The 27,450-nt window shown below is 41.0% G+C and overlaps 2 protein-coding genes across 9 annotated transcripts in view; both read left to right on the top strand.

Annotated features, from left to right (window-relative positions):
- The first annotated feature begins 1,050 nt into the window (after positions 1-1,050).
- On the top strand, positions 1,051-15,498 carry uap1 (UDP-N-acetylglucosamine pyrophosphorylase 1). 3 transcript variants are annotated; one of them, XM_085152341.1, is made up of 11 exons: positions 1,051-1,180; positions 2,390-2,694; positions 3,798-4,002; positions 4,528-4,703; positions 4,792-4,964; positions 8,884-9,077; positions 9,174-9,314; positions 10,180-10,368; positions 10,622-10,663; positions 11,552-11,618; positions 11,718-13,135. In XM_085152341.1, the coding sequence occupies exons 2-11, from the start codon at positions 2,412-2,414 to the stop codon at positions 11,808-11,810; spliced, it is 1,563 nt and encodes a 520-aa protein (XP_085008467.1). In that variant the 5' UTR covers positions 1,051-1,180; positions 2,390-2,411; the 3' UTR covers positions 11,811-13,135. The 3 variants fall into 3 exon arrangements, with proteins under 3 accessions (XP_085008467.1, XP_085008468.1, XP_085008469.1); XM_085152342.1 differs by lacking the exon at positions 10,622-10,663; XM_085152343.1 differs by lacking the exons at positions 10,622-10,663; positions 11,552-11,618; positions 11,718-13,135 and adding an exon at positions 15,368-15,498.
- ddr2a (discoidin domain receptor tyrosine kinase 2a) overlaps positions 15,402-27,450 on the top strand; it is a 32,240-nt gene continuing 20,191 nt past the window's right edge. For all 6 annotated transcript variants that reach the window (XM_085152318.1, XM_085152314.1, XM_085152317.1 and 3 more), the window contains exon 1: positions 15,402-15,541. The gene's annotated coding sequence lies outside the window, so the exon portion shown is untranslated. The remainder of the gene's footprint in view (positions 15,542-27,450) is intronic.

Consider the following 27,450-nt stretch of genomic DNA (forward strand, 5'->3'; position numbering starts at 1 on the left):
TCAGTGTGAACAGTAATGAAAGAACAAAAAGAAAAAAAATAATAACAGAGATTAGTAAATGAGTTTAAAACACACAAATAAAAAATAATTTGTGTTTTTATTTTTTTTAGTTTAAGTGGAGATATGTACATTAGCTGGTTCACTGAAGCTGACTGCTCTGTCTCTACCTGTCTGATGATTTACCTTTGATTACATTCATAAAGCTGCTTTAGACTATCAAAGACTGTTAAGAACAAGTACAAATACGCAAAAGTGATGACAAGTAGTATGACATAAAGCTTGCATGATTCGGCATGTCGGCAAATATAGATATATCAGAAAAAGAAGTGCATTTTCATCTCTTTATTAAAGAAATCAAATAAACTGTCAACATATCTCTTTGACCTCAGTAGGCGAAGCCATAAAATTTATATAAATAGAATTTACAAAAATACAGTTAGTTGTTCATTTTCCTTCACATTTTCCAAAGCTGTCCAGAGGTGATAAGAGTCTTTGATGGTGTGGTGCAAAAAAACCCAATTAGCTATATTTAAAATGCTGTTCATGACTTGCTGCAATATAATCTGACAAGAAAATTTCAGACATGTTTCTCAAACATGATTTCAAGACAAAATAAAAGCTGTGATCAGTTGTTGGCAAGGGGGCTTGTATATATCCTTCATTTATCCTGGTAAAAAGGGAAATTGACGTCAAAAATGTATTTTTCAAGAAAGATGTGCCCAAGGGGGCAGCACAAATGGCAGAAAATGGTTATCAAGATATTTTAAGTGGCCAGAACAGACTGCTGTGATTATCAAATAGGTAGAATCAAGAAAGGTTCTTGCAAAACAGGCCATGTCTTTATTTTATATATAACCTTTTCAGAAATCCTATTGACTGCAGTCTATTTAACAATATAAGCAAATATATTACACCGATAGAAAACAATTTTTCGCACAAAATCAGACACATTCCCCCCTCCCCCCCCCCCCACACACCCCTAGCATAGAGTGTTTAAATTTACAGGTGGCACTTGAACGCATCACTGACTTGACTACACATACACACGTACACTGATGCCACGTCAAATGTGACGTAGCAGGAGGTGTATTCCGGGAGGGAGGCGAATAGTGACCAGTGCGAGCGAATAGTCATCGATTGGCATTAATGATCTTACACCGGAGAGGAGTCTTTGTGAGAGGTAAGAGTTAAATATTTGATTTACTTCTATCTGCTGTGTGTGCAGCAACCTGAGCGGTTTCCCGCTCCTCATTCGGGCGGATATTTGCTAACATGTGCCCGGCTGTAGCTTGACTGATGCGCAGACCGCGACTAACTATCATATACAATGACTGAAAATGAGGTTCACTAAATCTATGCGCTTCTTAGCAACAGTCCGTGTTATTACATTGTGCTAACACTGGATTTATCTGTGCTCCGAGTCAACACAGCAGTCCCTGCTACCCCTTTACAGGCTCACCGTCACAGTCATGCTGGAGATGTGAAGTTTAAAAGTTTTATGAACACTTTAACTAAAAATGATATATGAGTATTGTGTATTACAGCTGTAGCTAATTCAGGGTGTGTGGCTGGGGTGTTAGTCGTCAGCATCCCATTGAAAAGGTCACTTACAGAGGGGATGTCTTTGGTGTAAACTCTCTTAGAAAACATCGCGGGTTCATAATATCGCGTTGTTACACTGCTATTATTGTACTGTTGTAATTATCAATCATAATAAGCAAACATAATGGGTATGAAAGAGTCAGTATTCACACTATCCTCTGGGCTAAACTATCCTCGACCTTATCCTATAGTGTTGTAATGACTTCCTGGTAAAAGTGGGTGTGGATTCAAACATATAAGCATTCCAGCAGTGCTTGTTTTACCTACACTACAAGTAGCACAGGGCTATTAAATACTCTTGTCATGTTTCCACCTTCCATCAGAAGATCTTCAGTCACTTTAAGGACATTGGCTATGTCATCAATTATTTTTTTACTCCTAAATTTGTTTTTATATACACATACAGTTTCTTGGGTGCTCAAAATGAGCTTTTAGTGGTGACTGTATTAAGAAATATGATTGGTCCACACGAAACTATAGGAAAGAGTCTATGTTCTGTAATTTTTTTTACCCATTTTACTTAAAAAAAAATAAATTTAAAGGTGAGTAAATTAAACCACACTGTTAAAAAAAAAGCTACAAGTATTTTTTTTAAAAAGTCCTTGCAGAAGGCCAGATCTATATGTGGGAAAAACCCTGCAAATGTTTGGATATTGTAGTGTGACCTTTCTCTTATCATCTATTTTTTTATATTTACATAAAGGCCACCGGCCTATACAAAAACAACACAAGACCTGGGGCATGTTTTGCAGTTCTTTTTAAATAAAAGAATCTTTTTTTCCCACAGTTAATTAAAAGCACAGGTGATCATGGACCCAAACATCAGCACACTCAGGCAGAAACTGGCTGACGCCGGCCAGTCTCACCTCCTGCAGTTCTGGAACGAGCTGAGCCCTGAAGAGCAGGGCGAGTTGACCCAAGAACTGGAGGGTATGGACTTTCAGGAGATCAACGGATTCTTCGAGAATGCCATGCAGACATCTAACAGCAGCAAACAAGGGAAGCTGGACTGCCGCATGGAGCCCGTGCCCAGGGAGGTGCTGGGAAGTGTGACGAGAGACAGGGAGAGCGTCAAAGACTGGGAGCTGACAGGTGAAGTATAATCTCACCTATTTACTGCTTTTGACCTTTAAACTGTACTTACTCAGTATGCTGAGTGTTTTAAGGAAACATAAAGCATTAGAATTGAGAGTATCTCGTTTTAATGAGAATATGTAAGCTATTATCACTTGTTAAACAAGATTCGCCTAGTTACTGCAAACACGTTTAACACAATGAAATCTTGACAGTGATGACCTGCAGGTAAGAGAGGAAAGCTTAACCGGTATCAGACCGGGAAGCTTAAGTGGATTAAAACATCACATGGGTAACCCAGCTGGATGAATAGTTGTTCTCATGGCAATATTTTTAAGTATCCACATCCAGATGTTAGCTCACAGAAAAACAGCCCATTAGATCAAAACTTTTGCAAAAGCTTATTACAAAGTTCCAGTCATGCTGCGTCAGAAGCTCCATGTTTATCCATTGTGCGTTTCTGTGCAAGGGTTGACATTTGAGTAAGTTGCTGGAATTATTCATTATGTTTTGCGCAATCCCTCACGCTTCATTCTTCCCGGGGCTGTATGACTGTCTCGGTGGGCAGCAGAAACATCTGGTGTTGATTTGTGCTTGACGTAACTGGAGTTCCCTCTTGACCCTCAGTCATGAGCTCATTGTGATCTGTTGGGACCAAATCTGTGTTGCTGGGTGTGGGGCATGTGTCAAAGTTTATGGATTAACCCAGTACATAAAACTTGCTTCCTGGCACCAACCAGTAGGAAGAGAGTTTCATATCGTGTCACGTTGCTGCAGTTTATGTTAGACAAACTGGAACCATTATAAACTATTGGTACATTGAACCATAGTAAAATCTCGAGTGGGGTTGTAAGCTCATATAATGTGTCACGTCCACAAGTACTCCAGAACCAGTCATAAAATGCTGCTGAACTGTTTGGATTAATGTTATCAGAATTGTTTTGTTAAGTTTATTATTATTAATCTACTAACCAGGCAATAAGAGGTCTGCAGAGATTAGGTACTGTGCATTGTGTGCCATCATATCAGTGTACAACACTAAATGCATGGCCCTGTTTTAAATAAACTACGGGACACATTTCTGCTACTATTTATGACCGCTGTGCTGTGTTGCCCTTTAGGTCTTCAGTGCTTCTCTAAGAATAAAGTGGCAGTCTTACTGCTGGCAGGAGGCCAAGGAACCAGGCTGGGGGTCTCGTACCCCAAAGGCATGTACGACGTTGGGCTGCCGTCCCACAAAACCCTCTTTCAGATCCAGGCTGAGCGCATCTTGAAGCTGCAACAGCTGGCTGAGCAGTCGCACAAAACCAAGTGCTGTATCCCCTGGTGAGACACGAGGTTTCCATGACTAAGGCATTTTAGTCGACTAAATCTAAAGCTTGATTTGAGGAAAAATAAACAAGCTCGAGCAACCAAATAGTGCTGTCCTATTTGTAAAGTGAACTTCAGCTGTCCTAATTATGTTAGCATGATGATTAACTGGGTCAAGTCACTGTGTGAATCAAAGGAAACTCAGTCAAGGAAGCTGTGTTGCTGGAAAAGCTTTAAGTCCCTGCAGAGGAGATCCAGCAGTTTATAGTTTTATAATATGAATGATCAAGATAAAAAGCAGGAAATAGAGTTGTGCGTGTCAGATTTAACGTAGTTGAAGGATATGTTAGAAACATCTTCATCAAGTTGTTACTTTTTATTGTCTGCTATAAACTTAAGTATTATACTGCTGGTTCAAGCTAACATCACCTTTGCTGTTAAGTTTTTGTACGAGATGATGGAGATGTTTTCTGCAGCACTGCACGATTGTTAAATTGTTTAAAATGCATAAGTGCTGCGTTCTTTCCGTGTTGCCTTCAGGTACATCATGACGAGCGGCAGGACAATGAAATCCACAAAGGATTTTTTCTCCAAACATAACTACTTTGGTTTGGACAAGAACAGCGTGGTCTTCTTTCAGCAGGGCATGCTGCCGGCTATGGACTACAACTGCAAGATCATCCTGGAGAGCAAAGGAAAGCCCTCCATGGCTCCGGGTACGTCCACACATATACAGAAGTGTATGTACGCCTAATTCACAGTGTTGCTCAGTGTGTGAGAAATGTGTCTGTGTTTGTGTTCTAGACGGTAATGGGGGTCTTTACAGAGCTCTCGGGAACCAGGGTATCCTGGATGACATGGAGAGGAGGGGGATTGAGTCCATCCATGTTTATTGTGTTGATAACATTTTGGTCAAAGTGGCTGACCCTGCCTTTGTTGGTTTCTGTGTGCAGAAGGGAGCGGACTGTGCAGCTAAGGTTGGTCATACCACCTATTTCTTTCCTTTTTTCTTCTTCTTTCAGCTGCCCGCTCTAGGGGTCGCCACAGCAGCTCATCTGCCTCCATCTTTGGTGAATTTCTTGTGGTAGCACCTTCCAAAGTTACTGACAAGGGCAGTAATTCCAAACTTTGGGTGTGGTGCGGTGCTGATGCCATCATTTGGGGAGTGACGCTAATATTTTTTCTGTGGGAATGTGTGGAACTGGGTCTAGACTGGACATGAGTAGTACTTATCCCCTTAAAGCCGAGTAAATCATATTTGATACATGAGTTTTTTTTAGTTTTTGAGACTTTACCCCCCCAAAACCAACACAACTGACTTCTTTTTGCATTTATGTTAATCATTACCCAAATCAGGCCACATAAAAAGGCACGACAAAACAAAAGATAAAGAACCGAGGAAGCAGTAAACGTATTTTATTCCCCTCCTAAAGTTGTCTGAACACTGATAAGTCACCTCGAAGCACTATAAAAGTAACAGTGAATTGAATTCATAAATCTAAAGTTGACCTTTATCAGACCTTTTAGTATCAGTGATTGCACACACAAAGATTAAAAGTCATTAAATAGGAATGGCACATACAGATGAGTCATGCAAATACTAAAGCATGTATTTGAGTTAGGTAATGTGTATGACAACAGTCGAGTCATGTTTGTAGTATTTTATCCAGTCTGAGCAGTTAGTCTCGTTCTTCTTGAGCAACCATTTATCATGTATGACTAGGGATGGGTATCGTTTAGGTTTTATCCGATACCGGTGCCAAACCGGTACTTTTGAAACGGTGCCGGTGCTTAAACGGTGCTCAAACCGGTGCTTAAAGAATGGAGAACACAAAATTGGTCCAAAAACCTCACATGTTCAGCTGTTTTTTTGTAAAAAGATAACAATGTTAGCCTTTTCTGCAGCTATGGGGCATATATGGTATCACTCTTGGCTGGAAGCAGTGCTTAAACAATGGAAAAAACACAAACTTTGTCCAAAAACCTCTCATGTTTAACTGTTTTCCACTTTTTCTTTGGTCATTTTAGCGTTTTTGGCCAGGGTGAAGGGAGTATCTGCCATCAAACAAGAAGACAGCCGCATGTAGCTATGATGGTGTTTGCTAGTTCACCTTACATGCATTAATGTAATAACGTGGTTAAACTACTCAACGTAAATTACACACGAACAACATTAAGCTACTCACGCAGAGAAGAACGGCTGCTGCTGCCATCATCATCCTCATCATTTCTGCTACACTGGCAGGGCTAGGGGCCAGGACTCTCCTCTTCGGGTTTTTGGGGAATGTTGCAAATTCCGGGTCTGATAACAGGCACCACACCCGCAGTAGATGTCTCGCAGCAAGCTATCAAATACGGCGCATTTCTCGGCTTTTAAAAAAAAACGCTATGCATCGCCAGGTGTTTCATCAGATTCGAGGTGTTACCTCCTTTGACAGTATCACAGTATCAGCTTAAAGCACTTGTTGCAGGCTGCTGAGTTTGCATCTTTTGCTGTGAAGTACAGCCAGACTTTGACCGCTTCGCCTTGGGCATTTTTAATCTGTAGCTCTGCTCTAAAAGAACGTACGTACCTGGACCCGCCTACTATCCTCGGAAACGTAAAATGATTGGCTAGAATCTAAAGTGTATGACATCTCAGGAAAAAAAAGCACCGAAATAAAGCACCGAAATGTGCGCTGCTTTTCGGTCTGGTTACTACCGTTTATGTCAGAACCGGTGCCATGATGGCACCGGATACCGGTACCCATCCCTATGTATGACAGTTTCATACATGATAAAAAACTGAGGGGGTCTTCATCAGCAGGAAAAACTGAAGACTTGTGAAAATATGGTCCCAAGTCCAAACTTTATGCCCTTCTTCACAGCTGCCCAGCTGTCTAATTGGAGTCTTAGCCAGGCCGATTCTGGCCCCTGGACCTTATGTTTGAAAACCCTGCTCTAGAAGGTCCGAAGTGTGACAAGTGTGGGATGTCATATATCGAAAGGTGGGGTCAGTTTAACCTGGCAGGTTCCAGATAGCTGCACCTTCCACAACTTGCCACTGGGTGGAGTTGTAATCCACTTCTGCAATCTTCTTTTGCACTACACTTAGCTTTCTAGGAAATTTAGGAATGAGCCCAGAATCTTCTTTTGCCCACTATTATGGTCTTAGTTGATAGTGTGATGGGAAGATGCCACTTTTCCCACATATTTTGGAGCCTTCTTGTCCTGTGAAGTGTTAGTGATAACCACTGTTCCACAAGTGTAAGTAATTAATTAGTATTGCGATTTACTATAAAAAGATAATCCCAAAGAAGCTTAATGTTGCAGAACTAAAGACATAAAGGAGTTCTGATTTATGAAATAATATTTTCACGTATAGACTCGCAAAAGAATTTGAGCAGAATCTAGTTTGTGGTGATGTGAAAATTCAGTTCTCACTGGCCAAGATCTGCTGCTGAGGAGGTGTTTGAGATAAAAAGTTTTACATTTATTCTTCACCATTATTCATTCTGTGAAGATACTGCTGACCTTGGTGCAGAGATAGTTAGAGGGACATTTTTCTAAAATAACACCTACTGACGAGCTAAGCGATAGGAGTCGAGTACACCAGAAAGAGTGTAACCATCAGGAGACCTCTGTTTTTAGCTTTAACAGTAAAATATGACTGATATATGTGTGACTAAGCTTTGCTGGCAGATCTTACTAATTAATTTTTAAACAGACCACATCTTACTTCAAATACATCAAAGTATGAAGTCAAGATTTCACTTTTTTAACTGTTTTTGCACAAATTACGTGCTTCAGTGTGTGTTGGATAGCTAAAGAGTGCCTGAAGGATCCTGCTACTTTTTGATTTCCTCTAAGAAGTAGAAGCACTATGTATATTTTCCAGCTAACACAGAGCAGAGTGAACTAATTATTGTAATAAGATCACCCAGACCCTGCTTCTGTTTGAAATTATGAGACGTGGGGTGGAGCAGCGATGGAAGAATCAGATCAGAGCGGGGTACCACCCTCTCATCGTAAATTACTAAGCTCCGCTAACAGTTCATGTGGCTTCACCAACCCCCCCCCTGCCAAACCCCTACCAGTTTACCATCCCCCCCTCAGGACCCTGTCATTAGTAACCGACAGATAGGAAGGGGGAAGGATTTTTCATTCAGTGCAGACTCGTAACTTACTGGTTGTAAAATGGAGTGCACCGATTGCTTCATAGCACTTTTATTTACTATTTTATTTCAGTTTTAGACTATTTCTGACTATAAATAATTTACAGATAATTTGACTCATAAAGAGACAACAGTGAAAATATTTTGTAGTTTTTATATGGAAAACTAAATGTAGCACAATTAAAGTGTACCGATCTGTGGATTTTATTGTATAAATAGTTAAAGTAGAGAGTTATTAGCATTTTACAGTTGCTTATTTTTATTCTTTGACTTAACTAGAGTAGCTTTGCATGATTCATGTTAAAATAATCCTTTTTTAATATCATAACTTTTTTTGATACATCCTCTGTCTGAAACAAGCTTTTTTAGTTCCCTTCCTCCTCGCTTTAAACCAAAAATGTATGATTGGCTGTCTCTTGTGGACAAAATATTTGAACAGAACAATTGTGTGTGTCTGACCATGTTATGTTTGGGATATCTGCTTTTATCAATATCATACAGAGTAGAAAAAGTTGACTGAAGCTGAGCATTCAGAGCAGTCTGAAGCCTGAGTTTTGGAGTGACAGCAATTACTTGGACATGTGCTGAACTTTTGATTTGAATCTTTGCTTATTTTTGATATGAGCATCCAGCAGTAACAGTTACATATGTGACAGTAAAAGGAAAAGCACGGTCCACTTTAAGTTGACTTTGTAGTAATCTGAGGTTTTTAGTAAGGTCATTTTGTGACATTGTTTCCCAGGTGGTGGAGAAAACAAACCCGACAGAAGCAGTAGGCGTTGTCTGCAAGGTGGATGGTCGTTACCAGGTGGTGGAGTACAGCGAGATCAGCCTGGCAACCGCTGAGAAGCGGAGCGCCGACGGTCGTCTGATGTTCAACGCAGCAAACGTGGCCAATCATTTCTTCAGCTTCTCCTTCCTCAGAGACATAGTGCAGTAAGGCAAAGCTATAAACACAGTTATCATTACGTTTCGGATTCTTTCAGCTTTACATCATCGTAATGAGACATTTTTTCCCCGTTTTCACATTAGGAAATACGAGCCCCAGCTGCAGCACCACGTGGCCCAGAAGAAGATCCCATATGTGGACGCTCAGGGTCAACTAATCAAACCAGAGAAACCAAACGGCATCAAAATGGAAAAGTTTGTCTTTGACATTTTCCAGTTTGCCAAGTGAGTGACGGTGCATTTTTTTCATATATGGCATAGAAAATATGAATGTGTGCGTGCATGCCAGTACCAGTTAGCTAAATCTTGCCTCGTACTAACCCCACCTCCCCCTCCTTTTGAGAGGTGACCAGTTTGCATATATTTGGGGCCCTGGTTCTACTGGTCCTTGATTTTTTTTCTTCCGTGCAAGGACTGTCTTGTTTTTTTCCAGCCCTAATTTCTGCCCTCCAGTCGTGCCATTTCTGCAAGGTCTGGTCCAGCAGACTAAGCTTGCCAAATTCTCCACAGGGGATGGAAGTTTACGAGCGGTTCCACATCCTTTAGTGTTACATGACATCAGCTCTGAGTCACGTCACTACTAATAGAACTTTATATTTAATGAAAGTATTCCTGTAACAGTTAACTGATGGAAAATCAAGGACACCATATCAAGCTTACTTCAACGTTTTTGAAGATGTATTTTTAAAGTAAAGAAAAACCTATTTTTCATGCTGCTGAGGACTCAGGTCTTTAGTTTTTAATGTGGCCTGCTCTGTTGTCTTATGACCTGTCTTAGAGCCATTTGGTCCATAAAAACAAACAAAACTTAACTGATTTCAGTCCTCTGCAGAAGCATTTTTATGTGTTCCTCTGGACTATCTTTAGTGTGGCTGCTATTTTTATATCGCTCCATGGAAGTCACGCACAATCTGAAACCACTCCAAGCATAGAAAGAAAAATGACATTTTTTGTTTTTATTCGTTGCGGTTGAATTTCCTGTTGAGTAACTAATTAACCTGCTGATTTTTCAATCCCTGGCAGCTGCTCGGTTGTGATGCAAGTCTTCGGTTTGCCTGTGTGCTGATGGGATGCTCTGTGTTTCTAACAGGACGTTTGTTGTGTATGAGGTGCTCCGAGAGGACGAGTTCTCCCCGCTGAAGAACGCAGACACTCAGGACGGAAAGGACACGCCCACCACAGCCCGACACGCCCTGATGTCCCTCCACCACCGCTGGGTGCTCAACGCTGGGGGACATTTCATTGACGAGAACGGCAGACGTGTACCCGCCATACCCAGGTGACCACAGCACGTCATGTCACTTTACAAAAAACATGCATAGTAATGAGATCTTTGTGGTTATTCCCATCTCCTCGACACTTTCCACACGGTGGACAAACTGTATGCACTGACCTTTTTTGTTTGTGTACAGACTGTATGCGCTGGACTTTTTGTTTGTTTTGTAGACATCGTATTCTTTTAGCTTCACACTCTCACTCCCCCTTCTCTCATGCTTGGTCTTGCTCCTGTGTGTCCCGTGCAATGTTTCCAGAGACGGAGCAGCAGGCAGTGTCACAGATGATGGCAAGAGAAAGTAATTATCCCTCTGCAGTACTGAGTGCATGGTGATGGGGTTATGGCTTTCTTACCCTCTCGCTCAGACGTGTTAACACCGTGTAATATTACTTCTGATCCTTGACATCCCTTTCCTGCATTTCCACTGAGAGGAAAAGAGTCTGCAGAGGCCCTGCCAGTCGGCGGCTTTCTTTCAGTCTTTTCACGGTCAGTCGGGATGCAGGAAATGACGTCGAGGATCAGTGAAGTCACCTGACAACATGGTCTTCTTCCGCACCTTGGTTAAATGATCTACTATCATGTCAACCTGTGATATATTGCATGCTGGGTAAAGGGAGACAGAGCACACACCTGTTGGTTTCTGTACCAAATAGTTATGTGGTCAGCTTCATCGCTTGCTATTTTGCCTTTAAGTTTAAATCCACCTGCTTGTTTTTCCAGACAGAATTAAATGAGCATGTGCTTCACAAACTCTTTCGGCACCACGAATGTTTCCAACACTCTTAAAGGGCGTGCTTCTTTCTCAGTCATTCAGCTTTTCCATCAGGCAGCTGCTCAGCAAAACACCTGAAACACCTGATGTCTGACTAGTGTTTTTTTCCCCTCTGTAATCATCATCTAGAAATTAACACGTTGAGTGACGGCAGTCTCGCACAACGTTCCTTTCATTCGTCTGTTTTCTTCTAGCGGACTTCTATCACAAGTCAAAGGACTAATCACTTGTTGCGATGAAGCGCTGATTCTCTTTGTCCTCTAATCACAAGCCGCAGTAGAAGAACAGCTGTGTCAAGGAGTCCTAGCAGCTGTCTTTTCAGCTACAATTGCTTCTCTTCTTCCACGAGACCGTCGCTCATTCGCTTTCTGTTTTTCTCCTGTGATCCTCTCCGAATTTGTCTTTCCACCGCAGCCTGAAGGACGGAACGGACCTGCCGATCAAATGCGAGATCTCCCCACTGGTGTCGTACGGGGGAGAGGTAGGAACACGTTGTACTAAATAAAACTCCAGATGTTATTCTTATCCACGAATACTCAGTAAAATACTAACATTGTCCTGATGGCGTCTGTACTTCAAGGGTCTTGAGGAGCTGGTGAAGGGAAAAGAGTTTCAACCGACTCTGACGATCGATAAGGAGGGAGTCCACCAGCTGGTGAAGAATGGGGTGTAATGACTGAACGGGAGAATGCGGGGAAGGAAACGGCCCAACTTCCCTTTATCTCTCATTGTATGGGAAGAGAAACTGTGATGTCATCGCTGTGCAATAACAAATATCACACACATGTGTTCAAGAAAGAATCTGTCCTGTCCAAAATGAATGAATGAACAACATGAAGTTTACTTTTTTAGCACCAGGCTTTCCTTTGCTTTGTAACTTGTTTTGCTTTTCTTCTTCTTCTTCTTTTTTTTTTCCTTGAAGACTTGAACACAGCAAGAATTGAAGTATGAAAATCCTGTCATACTGACAGGTTGAAGCTGTCTGCAGGTGCATCTATTTATTTTGCTTATGAGACTTATTTTTATATGTACTGATAGATTATCTATTGGTGGAAATGGCCATCTACTTGTTTTACCTGGTGATTTTTTATGCAACAGCTGATTCAGATGAAATGATCACACAGATGTTTCCTACAATCAGATACGGTACATGGTCAGGGTGTGGGGGGTATTTATAATAATTGCTTCTTCTCTGCTTGTAATCAGTGAAGACTGGATGTTATTCAGCTTTAAGAGACGCTATGGCTCATCTTTATTAAATACATTTTCCTACTTGGAAAGCAATGTCTTTGTGTCTGTTTAATTATTCAAATGGTGTTAACATGTTTTTTTTGTCATATCTTTGCTCGCCGGTGTCTGCGAGGTGTGTTTTTTGCATTATAGCTCTTTGGTGTTGTGAATCACCATTTCCAGCAGATGGTTTATGTTCAAGATGGCTCCGAGGACGCAACGCTGCTGCAGCTATTCAGGGCATTTTTCTTTGTGGCTCCTTTCTGACTCACTTTCTTTCTCTCCCGCTCCATAACGGCGCTGTTAAGACTAAAGAAGGTCTCTTATAACGTCTATGGAAGGACAGCCTGACCTGTAGCTAAGCTGAAAAACTCTTTAATGGCATTTTAATCAGTACATTAATTCTTTAACATATTTCATACACTTTACCTGTTCTACTTAGAGTCCACAGTCAGCAGATAACAGATATGTGACGTTGTTACTGGGCACAACTTGCTCATGATGCTAGTATTTACAAGTGTTCAAAGTTTGCTCAAAAAAATCTAATTTTAACTATGAATATTAGTATTCACAGTCAAACTTAGTAGTTTTAAAAAATCATGAATGAACCATTAATGGCTATTAAAATCCATCCATCCATTCGCTTCAGCTTATCCTTTTCAGGGGCGCTGGAGCCTATCCCAGCTGTCATAGAGCGAGAGGCGGGGTACACCCTGGACAGGTCGCCAGTCTGTCACAGGGCCAACACACAGAGACAGACAACCATTCGCACTCACTTTCACTCGCACATTCACACCTATTTGCAATTTGGATTATCCATTTAACCCATCCCCACAAGCTGCATGTCTTTGGACGGTGGGAGGAAGCCAGAGTACCCGAAAGGAACCCACGCAAACACAGGGAGAACATGCAAACTCCACACAGAAAGACCCCGGCCTGATGTTGGAATTGAACTCAGGACCTTCTTGCTGTGCGGCAACAGTGCTAACCACCGTGCCACCGTGCTATTAAAATGAAACAATAAAAATAAATAATACTTAAAAAATTATTTATTTAATATTTATATTTAAAACGGATAAAAAGATGCAAGGCAGAGCTGGAGGTGAGGAGCCGAAGATTTGTTCCGGCATATCTGAATTAAATGAATGGCTTGTTACAAAGCCTTTGCCAAACTTCATGGCATGCTGAAGAGGTAACCCAACCATCTGATTCAGCTGTGTTGGAGTAGGGATGCATCTAAAAGCTGCTGGACAGTAGCTCTCAAGGACTGGAGTTGGACACCCCTGATGTAAAGCTTTGTGACCAGGATGGACAAGATTAGAAGTAGAGGGACAGCTCAGGTTGAGCGGCTTGGAGGCAAGGCTGAGATGGTTTGGACATGTGCAGAGGACGGATAGTGGATATACTGAACAAAGGATGTTGAAGTTGGAGCTGCCTGGCAAATGGAAGATAGAGTGTGCAGAGTGTTGGTGTGGAAGGAGAGTGTTAGTGATAGTGTGAAATGGGGGAGATGACCTCCTGTGGGGACCCCTAAAGGAAGTAGCTGAAAGAAGAAAAAGAAGTGACTTAAACAGAACGTTTTAGGGTTAACTTGTCGAAGGCCTATTTGCTGGCATATCAGACTGTAAAAGTCATGAGCCAAAGACCAAAGCCTCCTTTATCCTCTAATAACTGACTCCAATACTTACAATAATTTACAAAAGAATTTAATGTTCTCTTCCTAATGACTCAAAATAAGAGACTGAGTACATAAACTCATGAGTGAGGTGTTTAATGAGGGCTGTTTTCCAACGCACCATCTGATATCTCCTTGTTGGTGTTGTTCCTGGATCATCAAAGCTAATGTTTGTCCAGGTTTAACACTGCAACGATATCCTAACTATAGCCCCGTAACCCTAACCAAGATCACATGTTAGGCCTCAACCCAAACCCCTCCTTTTCTTGGATGTTTTCCTGAGTGGACATGGGCAACGTATTTTTTTTCCCACATCGCAAAACTATGACACCATAACACTGTGATTGGTCACTTGTGATACTGAACCTAGGTCAAAATGAATTATGATGATTCAGAAACAACACTAACACGGGGATATCAGAAACACCTTTACACAACTGAAAATCTCTTTGTAACTACAGTCGTTGCCCCAGCAGGCCATCGGAAAGAACTGGAAAGCTTTAAGAGACTTGACAAATGCCTAAACAGAATATTAAACTGGGGAATACAGAGTAGGACAGAGCTGTGGTAAAAGCAGCAGAAAAACATCTCCAAGCAAGTAAAAAGTAAAATCCTAGGGTTCCAATAAATTTCCACTGGCCATTGGTGTCACTTCACTGCAGGTCAATATGGCTTCCTCATCAGCAAAGCAAGCAGCTTTGCATGTAAATAAGTCCGAAAAGCTCTTAGTCACCATGTCTAACAGATGAAAACTTCATTGTTTTTATAGAGATCAGGTCATAGAGTTCAGACCACATCAGCAGCAAAACACACAGGGTACAACGTAATAAGAAGAAGACCTCTCTCTGACACCTGACTCACATTTTTCATGGATCTGGTTTGACTATTGAGGTTGTGACAAACTGCTGCGTTAGTGCCACTGAGTTCAATAAAAGAGTAGCTTCTTTTGCAGTTTTTAAACCTAAAGTAAGCTTGTTTTTAAGGTTAGTGATGAAACAATAAGTTATATGAATTTGACATAAAGCAAGTGACAGCGACACCACCGCAAATACTACCTTCAGTTATGGCTGCTTCTATGCTTCGTCCTGTAGCTGTCAAAAGAAAGGTTCCTTTCAGGAGGAAGAAAGCTTTTTGATTGAGCTTTGGATTTTTTTGTGTGTGTCTTTAATTGAAACCTTATGTGTGGCATGTGGAATTCTGGGACGTTGGCAAACTCCCAGGAATCCACAGAATGTGATTTTTTTTCCCTGCCTCCCTCGCTCTCTCGCTCTCTCGCTCTCTTACTCTGTTTCTCTTCTCTCCCTCTTTTTTTCCCCTATTTGCAGGGGTGTCTTACATCAGCCCAGTGAGTCCTGGTGAAGGCAACTGACGGACAGAGAGTGAGCGAGCAACAGAGAGCAAGGTTTGGAGTGTTACATCCAGCCGCCTGCGTCTCACTGGAATAATCTAAAACCATCAGTGAACAAATGGTTTGAAATGAAAATAAAACCCTCTTAGAAGTAAGTCACTCATTTCTTTTACTTTAAAAAAACAACAACTTTTTATTCTCTATGTTAGGACTGTTAAGACTGATCAGCTTTCTTGGCTCTCTCCTTGAATTATTTCCTCTTGGGAGGCCCGTTTGCACACGCGATCCAGACTTCTGTGTACTTTTGTGACTGAAGCAGCTTCTGTTTGCATGGCAGACGAGAAGAGTGGACAGCAGAACAGAGCGATGCGGTGCCGCATTCAGACTCCTGTCTGCTCTGCAGTGGATGCAGCTGTTTTCAACAGAAGCTATTACTTACCGTTTGGCTTTGCTGCGGTTGACTTCAAACGTGATTGAGGCCAATTCCTTCTTTTCACTCCTAAAAATCTTTTTATTTCTAATGAAAATTAAAATTGAAGAAAAGATGCAAACTTCTCTTTGCAGGCTAAGATCTTCAGATGTGGAGTATTTTTTATTCTCTATGTGTTTACTGTAACTTTAAAACAACACACATGTCTACTGTTGACTGGCTTAAATATAATTCTGGAGTTTGTTGCGGTATCGACTTCATCATACAAACCCCTCTCTTCTGTGCAGAATGACTGTGCGTATTATTTTTACGGGCATAGCTAATGAAAAAAATGATGTGACCTCTTTTCTACCGCCGTGCATCAAGCTCACACATATTTTGTGTGTTTTTTTGTGGCCTGGAAGTTTTGGAAAACTAAAACAACTGACTCATTTCATGCTGCTTAGATCCTCTCTGTGGTCACCTGGTGAAATGTTGAAATTTGAAGTTGCAGCTTTCTAAAAAAAAAAAAAACGCCTTTGTGTCACCGAGGTGATGTGTGTACTTCGGTGTAGGTGTTACGTAGGTGGTATGTAGGTATCATCCTGCGGTATGTGGGTAATAGATGTTCACACAGAGGTCGCTTTTGTGCTTTGCCGAAGAGCGCGGGATATGGACTATGAGCTCAGAGCTTTGACATTTGAACCACGGCGCCCAGCTGAGGTGAACAGTCATGAGAGGTGGCTCTGATCAATGGAATAACTGTTAGAGGAAGGTCACGCTGATACTCAGGTATGTGTATGTAGTCTGGGTCTAATATGTGGATGGATTCCTTTTCTGGACAAGCACTTTCATTCTAGTAATGCAAAAACCTGATGCTGACCCCAGTGGCTTCATAATATCTGAAGTGATTTGACCAAATCATGCCCTATTTTAATAAAGCTGATTGCTGAGACACTGTTGATGGCACAAGGCTGTGACTTCTGTGCAGGACTGTAATTGCTTATGCCATCTCTGCTATTAGATCAGACACTTTCTCTGCGAGGACCAAATAAGTAATAGAGTAGGAACAGACAAAAGAAAGCAATAAGTCAGATTTCACAACATCACCGCAAATTAAGTCCAGGAATGTACTGATTACAACAAACTGTGGATTTATTGCAGTGTAAGAATATATGGGTGTGGCTTTTTCCTTTAAGCTCTCTTTGTTGTGTCCCTGCTTGGCTTGTTATTGTGTTAATAGGAAACCATCTTTATCATAATAATTGAGTTCTTTGCCAAAGCAGAATTAAAAGAAGTTATTTCCTATTACATTGAAATATATGAAACACTTGTGGTTGATGCAAGAGGGGAGTGGACCCATATATTTTACTAGCTCAGACTGTTGGTTTAAGCGCATGCCATCACTCTGTTCTCCATATATGTCAGTATCTGATGAGCAGCTGTGTGCAGATGCATATAGGCGCACACCCAGATCCAGAGAGAACAAAAGAAGCAACAGGAGGATTTATGCATTTCTCCTGCACGCCCTTTCAATTAGCAACCCTTCTGTCTCGAGCTTTGACGCTGACTGACATCCTCGCATACAGACCCAAATCACACACCACAGCAAAGGTTGTAATTTCAACCCTACTTTCAAAACACTGCACTAGAGGCACCCGGTGCTTACTTAGCTTAGCAGTAACCCGACACTGACCTTGTTTGATTGGAAGTGTTTTCAAATCAATGCCTCTGGCAGGAGAAAACCAGCCGTGCGCTCGTTAGCTGAGGTGCATGCTGTAATTTGGCATAAATAGATCCATTTCAGGGAACGTCATGGCTAAAATACTGCGCTGTTGACTTTGCAATCCCACATGTGCTTGAACTTCGACCCTGCCCAAACCACCACCCAGATCATCACCTTTCTTTTGAGGGGCATTACGCAACGTGTAACCCAGAGAAGTCTACCTTTGTCCTTTCTGAGTATGTCTAATTGGCGTTTCTCTGAAAACTATATGTTGATTTGTCTTCAGTCATGGAAAACATATATTTAATTTCCGCTGTAGAATAATTATTAAGCTCGCTGCTTTCGTCCAGAGAGAGCTTATTCTCGATGTGTATCATGAAAGCTAGGTAATTATAAAGGAGCCAAGCTAGAGGTGCTCATTAACACAAAGCAGTCAGAAATCCTCCTCTCTCTGTTTGCACGTGTCCTCAGCTGTCCTCCTTCTCCTGTTTACATGTGGAAGTCTTTTCTTGTTTGTTTGTTTGTCTGATGCTCATCATCCATCTCTTCACCTCAGTTCTCTCATGCCTTCCCTAATTACAGAACGTCAGGGACACTCTGAGGCAATATCTCAACATGAGAAAAACCTCATGACTCGCTGCAGCCTGCTGCTGCTGGGTACAAATGACAGTCTTGGCTTTGAATGAGTTGTCACTGCTGAGTTGTCACTGCATGGACAACGATGGCCTTTTCTTTCTGGAACCACTGCCATCTGCTCTGCTGTGTCGACTTGTTTTTATTTGATCCTGTTACAAAAATACAAAAGAATTTATTGAAATCATTCTGTTTTAATTAGTGACCTTTTGGACGAGAATGCGCTTTCAGTTTGAAAGTGGGTGGCAGTGAATGTATTTTTTTATATATATTATTCACTTCAGTTGCAGTCACTGATATTTGTGAGTCAGTGTGCTGTTTAAATTTAAGACAGCCCCAACTGCCACAGTCAAATGGCTTCAATGCACAAGTGCTCTTGAGCTGGGCGCCGTGTGGCGGATAGAGCTCTGCTTTAACGGGGGAGATGGAAATTGGCGTGAGATGCTGTTTTTCCAATCTGACAGTGTAGCTGTAAAGTTCAGGGCCTGCATATTCAATCAAACTGGATCTCCACTCATAGATTTTGGGCTACTCTCCTTACATAACAAACACAGCCTGTAGCTGCACAATATTCACAGTGAACAGTTTGTGCCTTTGTCGAAATATTTTGGTGGATTTTGCAGGTAAAACTCTATGCCCGGTCTGCCTGAGGGTGCTAAAAATGACGCTTCAGTCTCTCCTGCAGGTTCTCACATTCTTTCTCCCTTTTTACAGCCTTTTTTTTTTAACAAGCACTTGTACACTGGCTTGAACAGTTCATGTCCTCAGGCAAGTCTCAGTCCCCAGTGGCGCCATCACTGGCGTACTCCAACAGGTGTGCTCTAGGCTGAATGCGTTGTACACAGTTATGCTGTAAAAGAAAAACCCCTTTGCTTTATTACATAGTGTATTGGTGGGACAACCACCTTACACAGCCTTTAAGCCATCATGTCAGCAAGCAGTACGAAGACAGAAACCAGACAGTTTTTCTGTGTAGATTTTCAATCATCTGAATAACGGTAATGGACCGAAAAGAGATCTGGTTGCCTTATGCTTTGAACCACTTACTCCAGCTCTGTGGATTTTCACTACTGGCCTTTTTTAAATAGAGAAATTTCTGCGAAGCATAAAACAAAGTGAAATATGACAGTATGTTTCTTCCACAGCGCTTTGTGACTGCTGTTCCAGGATAAAAATAAATAAATAAATAAAGCAGCTTTGTGACTCAGAAAAAACAAAAAAGACGCCTCGACACAAGATGTGACACATAATATTTCCCCTGCACAGCTTTTTAAAGGAAATAAACAACACAAAGGCAACAAAAAACAGACTGTTTATGTGAAAAGATCCGGCAGAGGTTGTCTCCAACCAGTGAAGCAGTGAAGGACCTTTGCTTTTCAGCTTTGGGTTTCACGTTACTGTAAAACTATTGCTTAGGAAGCGGAATCTTGTATTCATCCACAGTATCGCAGAGCAGCAGAGCAGCAAGTCTGCTGTGTCACATTTGCATACGTGGTGTAAGATATCCCACATTTAAGCATGTAACTAAGGACTTCTCCCCACATGTCACAACATTTTATGTGGACAATAGAGGATTGTTTTCCGTGGCGTTTTTCCTTTCCAGTCACAATAATTCAATCGTGCGTGTGTGTGTGTGTGTGTGTGGGCCTTCTTCCATGCATGTCCCTGCTCCTCATTCTAAGATTTTACGGCTGTGTGTTTACATGGCTCCACCTGGGTCTGGTTGTGAAATACAATTCAGATTCCATACTTTTCCATAAAAATAAAATATCCGTGATGCTATATCACAGCCTTAAGGGAGAAACAAGAGGATATAATAGAAAGCACATGTGAACGGTTATGGTGCATAGCATACGGGTGCACTGAATAGCAATCAGACCCGTGCACATAAACACACTCACACTAGTACATGTGCTCTATGCAGGGCGTGGCTCTCGGTGCAAAAGTGCTTCTTATTATCTTATTACCAATTTGGTACTCATGCTCATAATTTTTCTACCACGTGTCCTGGCATTAACACAGAAAACAAAAATGAGGGGAAAAATAATAGATAAGAAAAATAATGCTTGACTTTTAAGCATTTTCTTATTTTCTGCCTTATATATTTACTCATATTAAATCTGACCAAAGGTAATAATAGATGTAAATAATCCTTATGAGCCCAAATCTTGGGCTTCAGACTTCAGTCTACTATTGATACCAGTTGATACCATTTGAACAATAGAAGTGCTTTAAAGACAGGCTCCATTACATTCCATTTTTCCAACAAAACCCAGTTTAAAAATACAAGCTAGCTAATAGATGTGTTTTATTGTTTTATTCATGAGATCAAAATGATTTAGTGGCCATTAAAATGTGTTCAGATTTGGCAAACTGATAACAATTCATCTCATAAATCGAGTCATGCCACTTTGCCGTATGTTAGTGGGCTTAGTATCAGGATAAGATTACGCTCCATCCCTCCTGTGCTTCTTAAATCAAGAGCCTTTATGCAGTCAGTCAGGACAGGGGGCGATATCTAAGAAGCAGAGTAAAATATGAGCAAATGGAAAAGCAAGAATTGAGCAGTGACATTATAATGTGTTTACCCTGGAAATTAACCTGTCATACAGTTGTTTTTATTTTCTAAAAGCACTGTAGTTAAATTTCATATTCTAATCAACGTGAAGTCATACAGTTTGACAGAAATTATGGCCTGTGTTGTAGCGTTGTGATTATAAAACAGAGGATATAATTTTCTAAGTGCCTCCCTAGCCTCAGGCCTTTGTGCTTTCCTTCGCCCCCTCCTCTTCTGTCTGCCCACTGATATTGGCAGGACAGTTTTTAGTGCCTGGATGGTGAAATTCTCAGTCTTTCTCAACCGTGCCAGCCTCGCCTGGCTGCTTCCTGTCATGTAAAACCTCAGATGTTGATGCTGCTGTGTGTTTGTGTTTGTATGCGAGAGAGGCAGGGAGTAGAGCCAGGTAAACCTGTGTGTTGACTTTACAGTTTTTCCCAGGCTGCAGGCCCTGGTGCACCAGTGTTACTCTGTGTGCTTTGCCCGTTACTCCCGAGCAAATTAAATTATTTACACAAACATATAAAGCCTGGGAAAACAAAATAAAATCCCTGTGCATTTTTTTTTCTTTGGCAATGTGAGTGCTCTGCAGGAGGACTTTGCAATCAGTGCATGAGCGCCTGTGAGACTACTAAACCGGTGTGCCTTAATATTTAGGTTGAATAGTTATTCCTCTGAATTGTCCAGACTCATCAGTTTACCTCAAAGGTATTTAAGACGTCCTTCAGGTTAAAAAATGTGTGTGCGTGTGCGTGTGTTTCTTTCTGCGGCCTTGTGGGTTTCTGAGTGGAATATCTGTCCTTCACCACTTCGTGAACTAGCCAAGAGAGACCTGATATCGACCCCAGAAACAGAAATTTGAGCAAACAGTTATTCCATTCAGGAACGTTCTGCTCCAGCTAGATAATAAACTTTGCTTGCTGCTGATCACCACTTGGTTTATAACAACCTGTTTTCAATCAAAGGCTAGAGCCCTATCACAGAGGCTGAAAGTCATTATTTCTAAAACACATAATGTCTGTTCTAACATGCAATAACTCTGAATAGCTTTGGCCGTAGATGTTGTCCTGAGTGGGGGTCTAGCCTCTAGCATGTAAGATTTTGTGTAAAATGTAAAGTAACCCAAAAACTCCCAGTGCGCGCAGGAACATTTAAAGCACGTTTTCTATCATATTTGAGTCTTGGTAAGACAGTATGTATAAATAGCTGTTATGCTGGACTGTATTGTAAGTCAAGAGGAAAATAACAATTCATTATTGGTGCTCAAGTATTGCATTTGAATCTGTTTTGAGGACATCCAGCTCTTTTGTGGATTCATTTGGTGTTGGAATAATCGGGGAAAAAAATGGTTCCCGGCTGGAAAAAGTTCACCAAAACACCCCCTCAAGTTGGAACAACAACTTTTCCAAGTTCTGCACAGGATTTGCCGAGTCCTTGACGTCATAAAAGCACACACGCGGAGTATGAAAGGAAATGTTTTGTTGGCTATAGCAGCTTTCGGTCAATCGTGGAAATTCACATATTGCAGACCGCTTTTATAGTATCATTTAATCTGTGGCGCTGTATTAGATTGTAACATTACTTGCCATCCATCTACACTGTCTGAGACTAGCTAGAAAGCTTATTATCAATGAATACGTAAACAATTCAAGTAAAACAGTATTTTATTTATTATATGCAAGAAACAGTTCCTCATTGTAGCATCCATGTTATTTCCATTTTCTGACTTAAAGCACTTGAACACAGCGTCAGAAGAATGACCTGACTCTGGAAATTCATCCTTGTGAATGCACAGTTCTGTAGGAATTTACTGCAAGTATCTACATAGCTTAGCATAGGATAAACAATCAAGACTGGGGAGTTAAATAGCCTTTTTCTGGCCTGCTAGCACCCAATTTTCACACTTATAAAGACATCTATGCAAATAAAAAACAGAACAAGTTAGATTAGATTAAGCTAATATAACCAGTGGCTGACAGCAGCTTTTTGTAAAGAGACACATAGGAGAAAAGTATTTATCGTCTATTCTAAGTCTTTGCAGGAAGGGAAAATAACATGTCTCCCAACATGTCAAAGTATTCTTTTCACCAGGACTTATCAACCCATGAGGGGCTGAAAATGTAAGCCTGGGTCTCAGCCGACCTGAGGGTGAGGCCCCTCGCAGTCACGATTTCCTGCACGGGGAATATGTATGTAAATTTAACTCTTGATGATGTGGAATTATAACAAGTTTCTTCATAAACAATCAGAGTTTCAAAATGACACTAATAATGACAGATGAGTTTAACCTCAGCTGAAAATCGGGTTCTTGCCTAATATTGTGACTGAAGATAGAGCCCTCCATTATGACATTTAGCATATTATGTTTGCAGTCCTAGGGGAGGCACACAGATGTATTTGAAAGAAGAAATTTCCATGCTTTCTGTTTTTTATATGCTAAATAGTTATGTCTATGGCAGCACATGAAACCAGAAAAAAAAAGGCCATCCTCAGGGACTCTTCATCCCACCGATGGCTAAACATATTTCACTCAGGGAAAAAGGAAACTTTTGGAGTAGGAATACAGTAAATGAGGCCAATTTTCCTTTTGAGCTATTGCCTCGGCATTTATAACTTATAGTCTGGAGATACAGCTCGGTAAGGTGGAACTGATGTGAAACTCACCACTCTGTTATGTATCTTGTCACTCTTGACAATTATAAACTGGTGAAGTCATATATTTGCCTTTTTTTCCCTAACTTTTGTGGCCTCTTTGGACTATATTTTTTACTATAGATTTGTATGTTTTTACAGAATAACTTGTAACAGGAAAGTTTCCCCGGACACATTGAAATGTGTCATGCCTGCTACTCTAAAACCTTTTGTTTTGATTGCTTTATACACTTTCTGCTCAGGTTTATTTTTTGTTCTTTTTCTGAAAGCTTTTGGAAGTGTCCTTAGTTTATTTTCAGAAATGTGAACCTTGAGTGGGCCTTGCACCGGTATAGACTTTCCTGAAGGTTAGCTGTCTTAAAAGATAGGCGATCAGAGGTGTAGACTCTCTCATGTCCATGAATTTAAAACGTGAGGCTGCACACAGATACTTTGATATGCCTAAGTCAGCAATTTAACATGTTCAAAGTGAGAAAGTTATAAGGCAAGAAGGATCAGAAATACAGTACCAGACTACAAACTGTATATCAAAGATGTATGTTCCTTCCAAAAGTGTGAAAGTGTCTTAAACGTACCTTTTTGTGGCCATGTTGAGAAAATACACTGGATTATAGATCTAAGAAAAATGGCCCTAGACCTTCTTTAACAAGTTTAACACTTCATAATAATAATTTCCTAAGAAAACAGCCCCTAATAGGGTAAAAAGGTATATCCAAAGGCACACCTTTGTTTGTGGAGTCCACCTTGTGTTTGGCAAGGTGCATTATCCCTCAGTTTTCCAGTCAGACCCGCCTCTCAGTCGTCAGTGTGGTTACAACACCAAAATTGCAGCAAATTGGCAAAAATGATCACCCTAACAGTCCATAACAGGATTTCATTAACTAATGGGTGATGTAGCGGTGGCTACATCCATCTTTTACATATAACCGATCCCAAAATGAGGCCTCTGGACATCACTTTAAGAACTACACCATGACAACAACCATAAAACACTCTCGTTATAATTCATCTTGCTTTCCTTCTTCCTCAGAGCTCCATTTATGTGTTGACATGTCCTCTATGGAATCATAGCCCTTTTTCATCCAACACCTCTTTTGTGCTTCCATCCTCACCTCGTTTCTCCCCTCCCGTGGCTCTCAGTCTCGCTGTTTACACTGGATTGCATGTTGTGAAAAATGCAGGCCAAATTTGGACCCGGTTTACCTGGGCGCCATCGTCACAGCAGAGAGCAGACTTTACCTCAGACCAGCGATATCCAAACCAAACTCTGCCTGCTAGTGTTGAAGGATTGTTTAATTAGCAGGAAAATGGCAGACATATCGTACCTGGAAGGGGACACTATTTCCATTTTCACCTCAGAGAATTTGAATCCCGTGTGTGCTCCAGCAGGCTGAATAACAAAGGGCCTGGAGGTTGTTCTGCATATGTACAGGTGGGGGTGTCTGTGTATACCCAGCTCTCCTAACTTTTTCCTGCGGTGTCTCTCAGGAGCTATCAGAATAAATTCACCTCTGAAGGGTTTGTGCAGCTGGTCTCCAGTTTCCCCGTCTTTTACTTCACCATTGCTACTTGTGTAATGTATTTCATCATGAAATGAGACAGCTAATTTTCTCTTTATGAAAAATGTTAAATATACATAATATGATGAATAATAGTACACTTTAAAATTACTCGGCAATTATAGTTTAATCATATTACATGGTTTAGTAATAGTTTAATGAGATACTTTCTGTTTTTTCTTTATTTTTTTCACATGAAAGTCTGAAATTTTTCTTTGGAAGTGCAAAGGAAAAAACCCCTGGAAAGGATACCTTTTGAAACGGAGATAGGATATGAATAAGTTTTTCCTGCCGTGTTCCTGTAAGAGGAGAGCGGAGAGAACTTTCCAGAAATGTGGACCTGTGCTGGGTTCTCAGCACTGTGGACTGATCTGATGTTACTATAACAGGGAATAAAAGCTGTTTTATTAATACAGGTATGGAAAACACAGCTGGAAGTTGTGTAGCTGTATTCCGGGGAAGCAAACAACTCTTAAAAAACGGGTTTAATTTTTCTAGATTAGACTTTATAGTTACATTTTTTTGCCTTCTAGATTTGAATTTGTCACAACATACGTAGTTTATCCAGGCTGCTGCTGAGCCGAGTCTTTTCACTCAGATGCCCGGTGTTCTTACCACACTTTGAGCTTTCACAGTAGACTTTATTACCATATTAAGCACTTTCCAAACCTCTGCAATTAAATCTTAAAGTAAATTATGTCGAGATCTGAGGTTGTTCAACACTTTCTAACTTTCTGAAGGTCCGTGAATCGGGAATCTGCTGTAAAAACAGAGCTGGGGTTTTTATAGCTGACTAAACAGTTATATGATTATTTGTGCTTCATTTTTGTTGTATCACATTCGCAGAGTTAAGATCTAAGGAGTTTTAGGGGAAGTTCAGTTGTATCAAGTGAGTGATAAGGAAACTTATTGCCCAAATTCTCCAGAGCAGCAGTCCAAATGTATTAATTTTCAAATTAATTGCAGTTTTGAAGCTGTTACTGATTAAACTTTGGAATATTTATATGAGGAAACCTTAAAAGATGATGTTTAAAGCTGAGATCCTATCCTTGGTACATCAGGTACTCCTAGGTACACAAATGACTTGCACAGGTACACCCTGTGTCAGTCATTAGTCTTCTGAAAGGTTAACATGTGATCTAGACAACCATGCACGCTCACATTCACACACAGGGCCAATTTAGAATCATAAGTTTACCTAACATGGATGCTTTTGAAGAAAACCCATGCAGACATGGAGCGAACATGCAAAATCCACACAGGAAAGCCTGGATTCAGTCCCAGGCCTTTCTTGCTGTGGGTGCGGACCACCACACTACAGTGCTGGCCCGAGATATAACAAGACCGATGGTCTAAATGTTCACAACTATTCCAGCATCTTAAAGGGCCTCTCATCCCCACACAACAAACAAATGAAAGCTAGACATTTTACTTTTGGAAAGAGAATAAAAAGCCATTATTATCTAAAACATGTTTTTCTTGGTGTTGTTGCCATTTAAAGACATTTCAGACTCACTTTTTGTGTTTGTCAAATGTACCCCGCCTTTATTTGTGTAAAACCTGCAGGTTTTTCAAGTTTGTCTTTATCCACAGGAGTCATCTGTGATTACAGCGTGCTTTGCTCCCTTACTGAAAGTATATCTGATCATTAGTTTTAGAGATAGTGCTTTGGAGGTGTTTCAGAGGCTGGCCTTTTGATCTGTTGATTACAACTCAGGGGACCACCAATTATCAACAGGAGACATGGTCTGGGGATTCAGCCTCTCTGTGCTCAGTTTTGCCAGTCCATATATTTAAGTTTAGATCTAAAGCGCTCCAGACTGTCTGATAGTTGGTGAGCAGTAATGTGAAATGTATGTTTGCACGCAAACACACTGGTATGGTCCTTTGAGAGTCTCCAAATGTATAACCAAAGGTCAGTTCTCCTCCCGGACATACAATACAGGCAGTCTTTACATAAATGTTCTCCAGCACATGGTAAACACATTTTCGACTGCCAGATACACGCAAGCCATCAGGTGTTTGTGTTTCATTAGCTACGAAACGCCAAGAGGAATTAAGCTTAGTAAAAGCGTCTCAGTGGGAAATGGCTGTAACATGAAGCTGCAGGAAATAGCAGTAAGAAAAGCAATGAGATTATGTGTGAAGGCACAATGAAAGAGGCAAGTCAGGGTGTAATAAGTGTCACAAAATGCACCGGGTGGACTCTCTGTTCTCTGTGGTCAAGCAATCAGAGAATTCATAACTAATGTACAACTAATGCTAAATCCAGCATTTTGATAGGATTTCGTTCTTAAAGGCGCGATTCTAAACTTCTCGTAAAAAACAGGGTAAGCTCAGCGCTACAAAGCTATATTACACCTCCTGACCCAGTATGAACCTTCCAGATCCCTCAGGTCATCTGGATCCAGTTTTTTATCAGTTCCCAGAGTCAGAACCAAACACGGAGAAGCTGCATTCAGCTTTTTTGCTCCATATATCTGGAACAAACTCCCAGAAAGCCTCAGATCAGCTGAAACACTCA

Source organism: Neolamprologus multifasciatus, chromosome 23, assembly GCF_963576455.1.
Source record: "Neolamprologus multifasciatus chromosome 23, fNeoMul1.2, whole genome shotgun sequence".
NCBI lineage: Eukaryota > Metazoa > Chordata > Actinopteri > Cichliformes > Cichlidae > Neolamprologus > Neolamprologus multifasciatus.

What these genes read in the sequence shown, in the direction of transcription:
- uap1 (XM_085152341.1), top strand. Translation starts at nt 2,412, where the DNA reads ATGGACCCAAACATCAGCACACTCAGGCAGAAACTGGCTGACGCCGGC. An exon ending in CAAAGACTGGGAGCTGACAG is followed by an intron (nt 2,695 to 3,797) that starts GTGAAGTATAAT and finishes GTTGCCCTTTAG; the next exon opens with GTCTTCAGTGCTTCTCTAAG. An exon ending in GAGCGGACTGTGCAGCTAAG is followed by an intron (nt 4,965 to 8,883) that starts GTTGGTCATACC and finishes ATTGTTTCCCAG; the next exon opens with GTGGTGGAGAAAACAAACCC.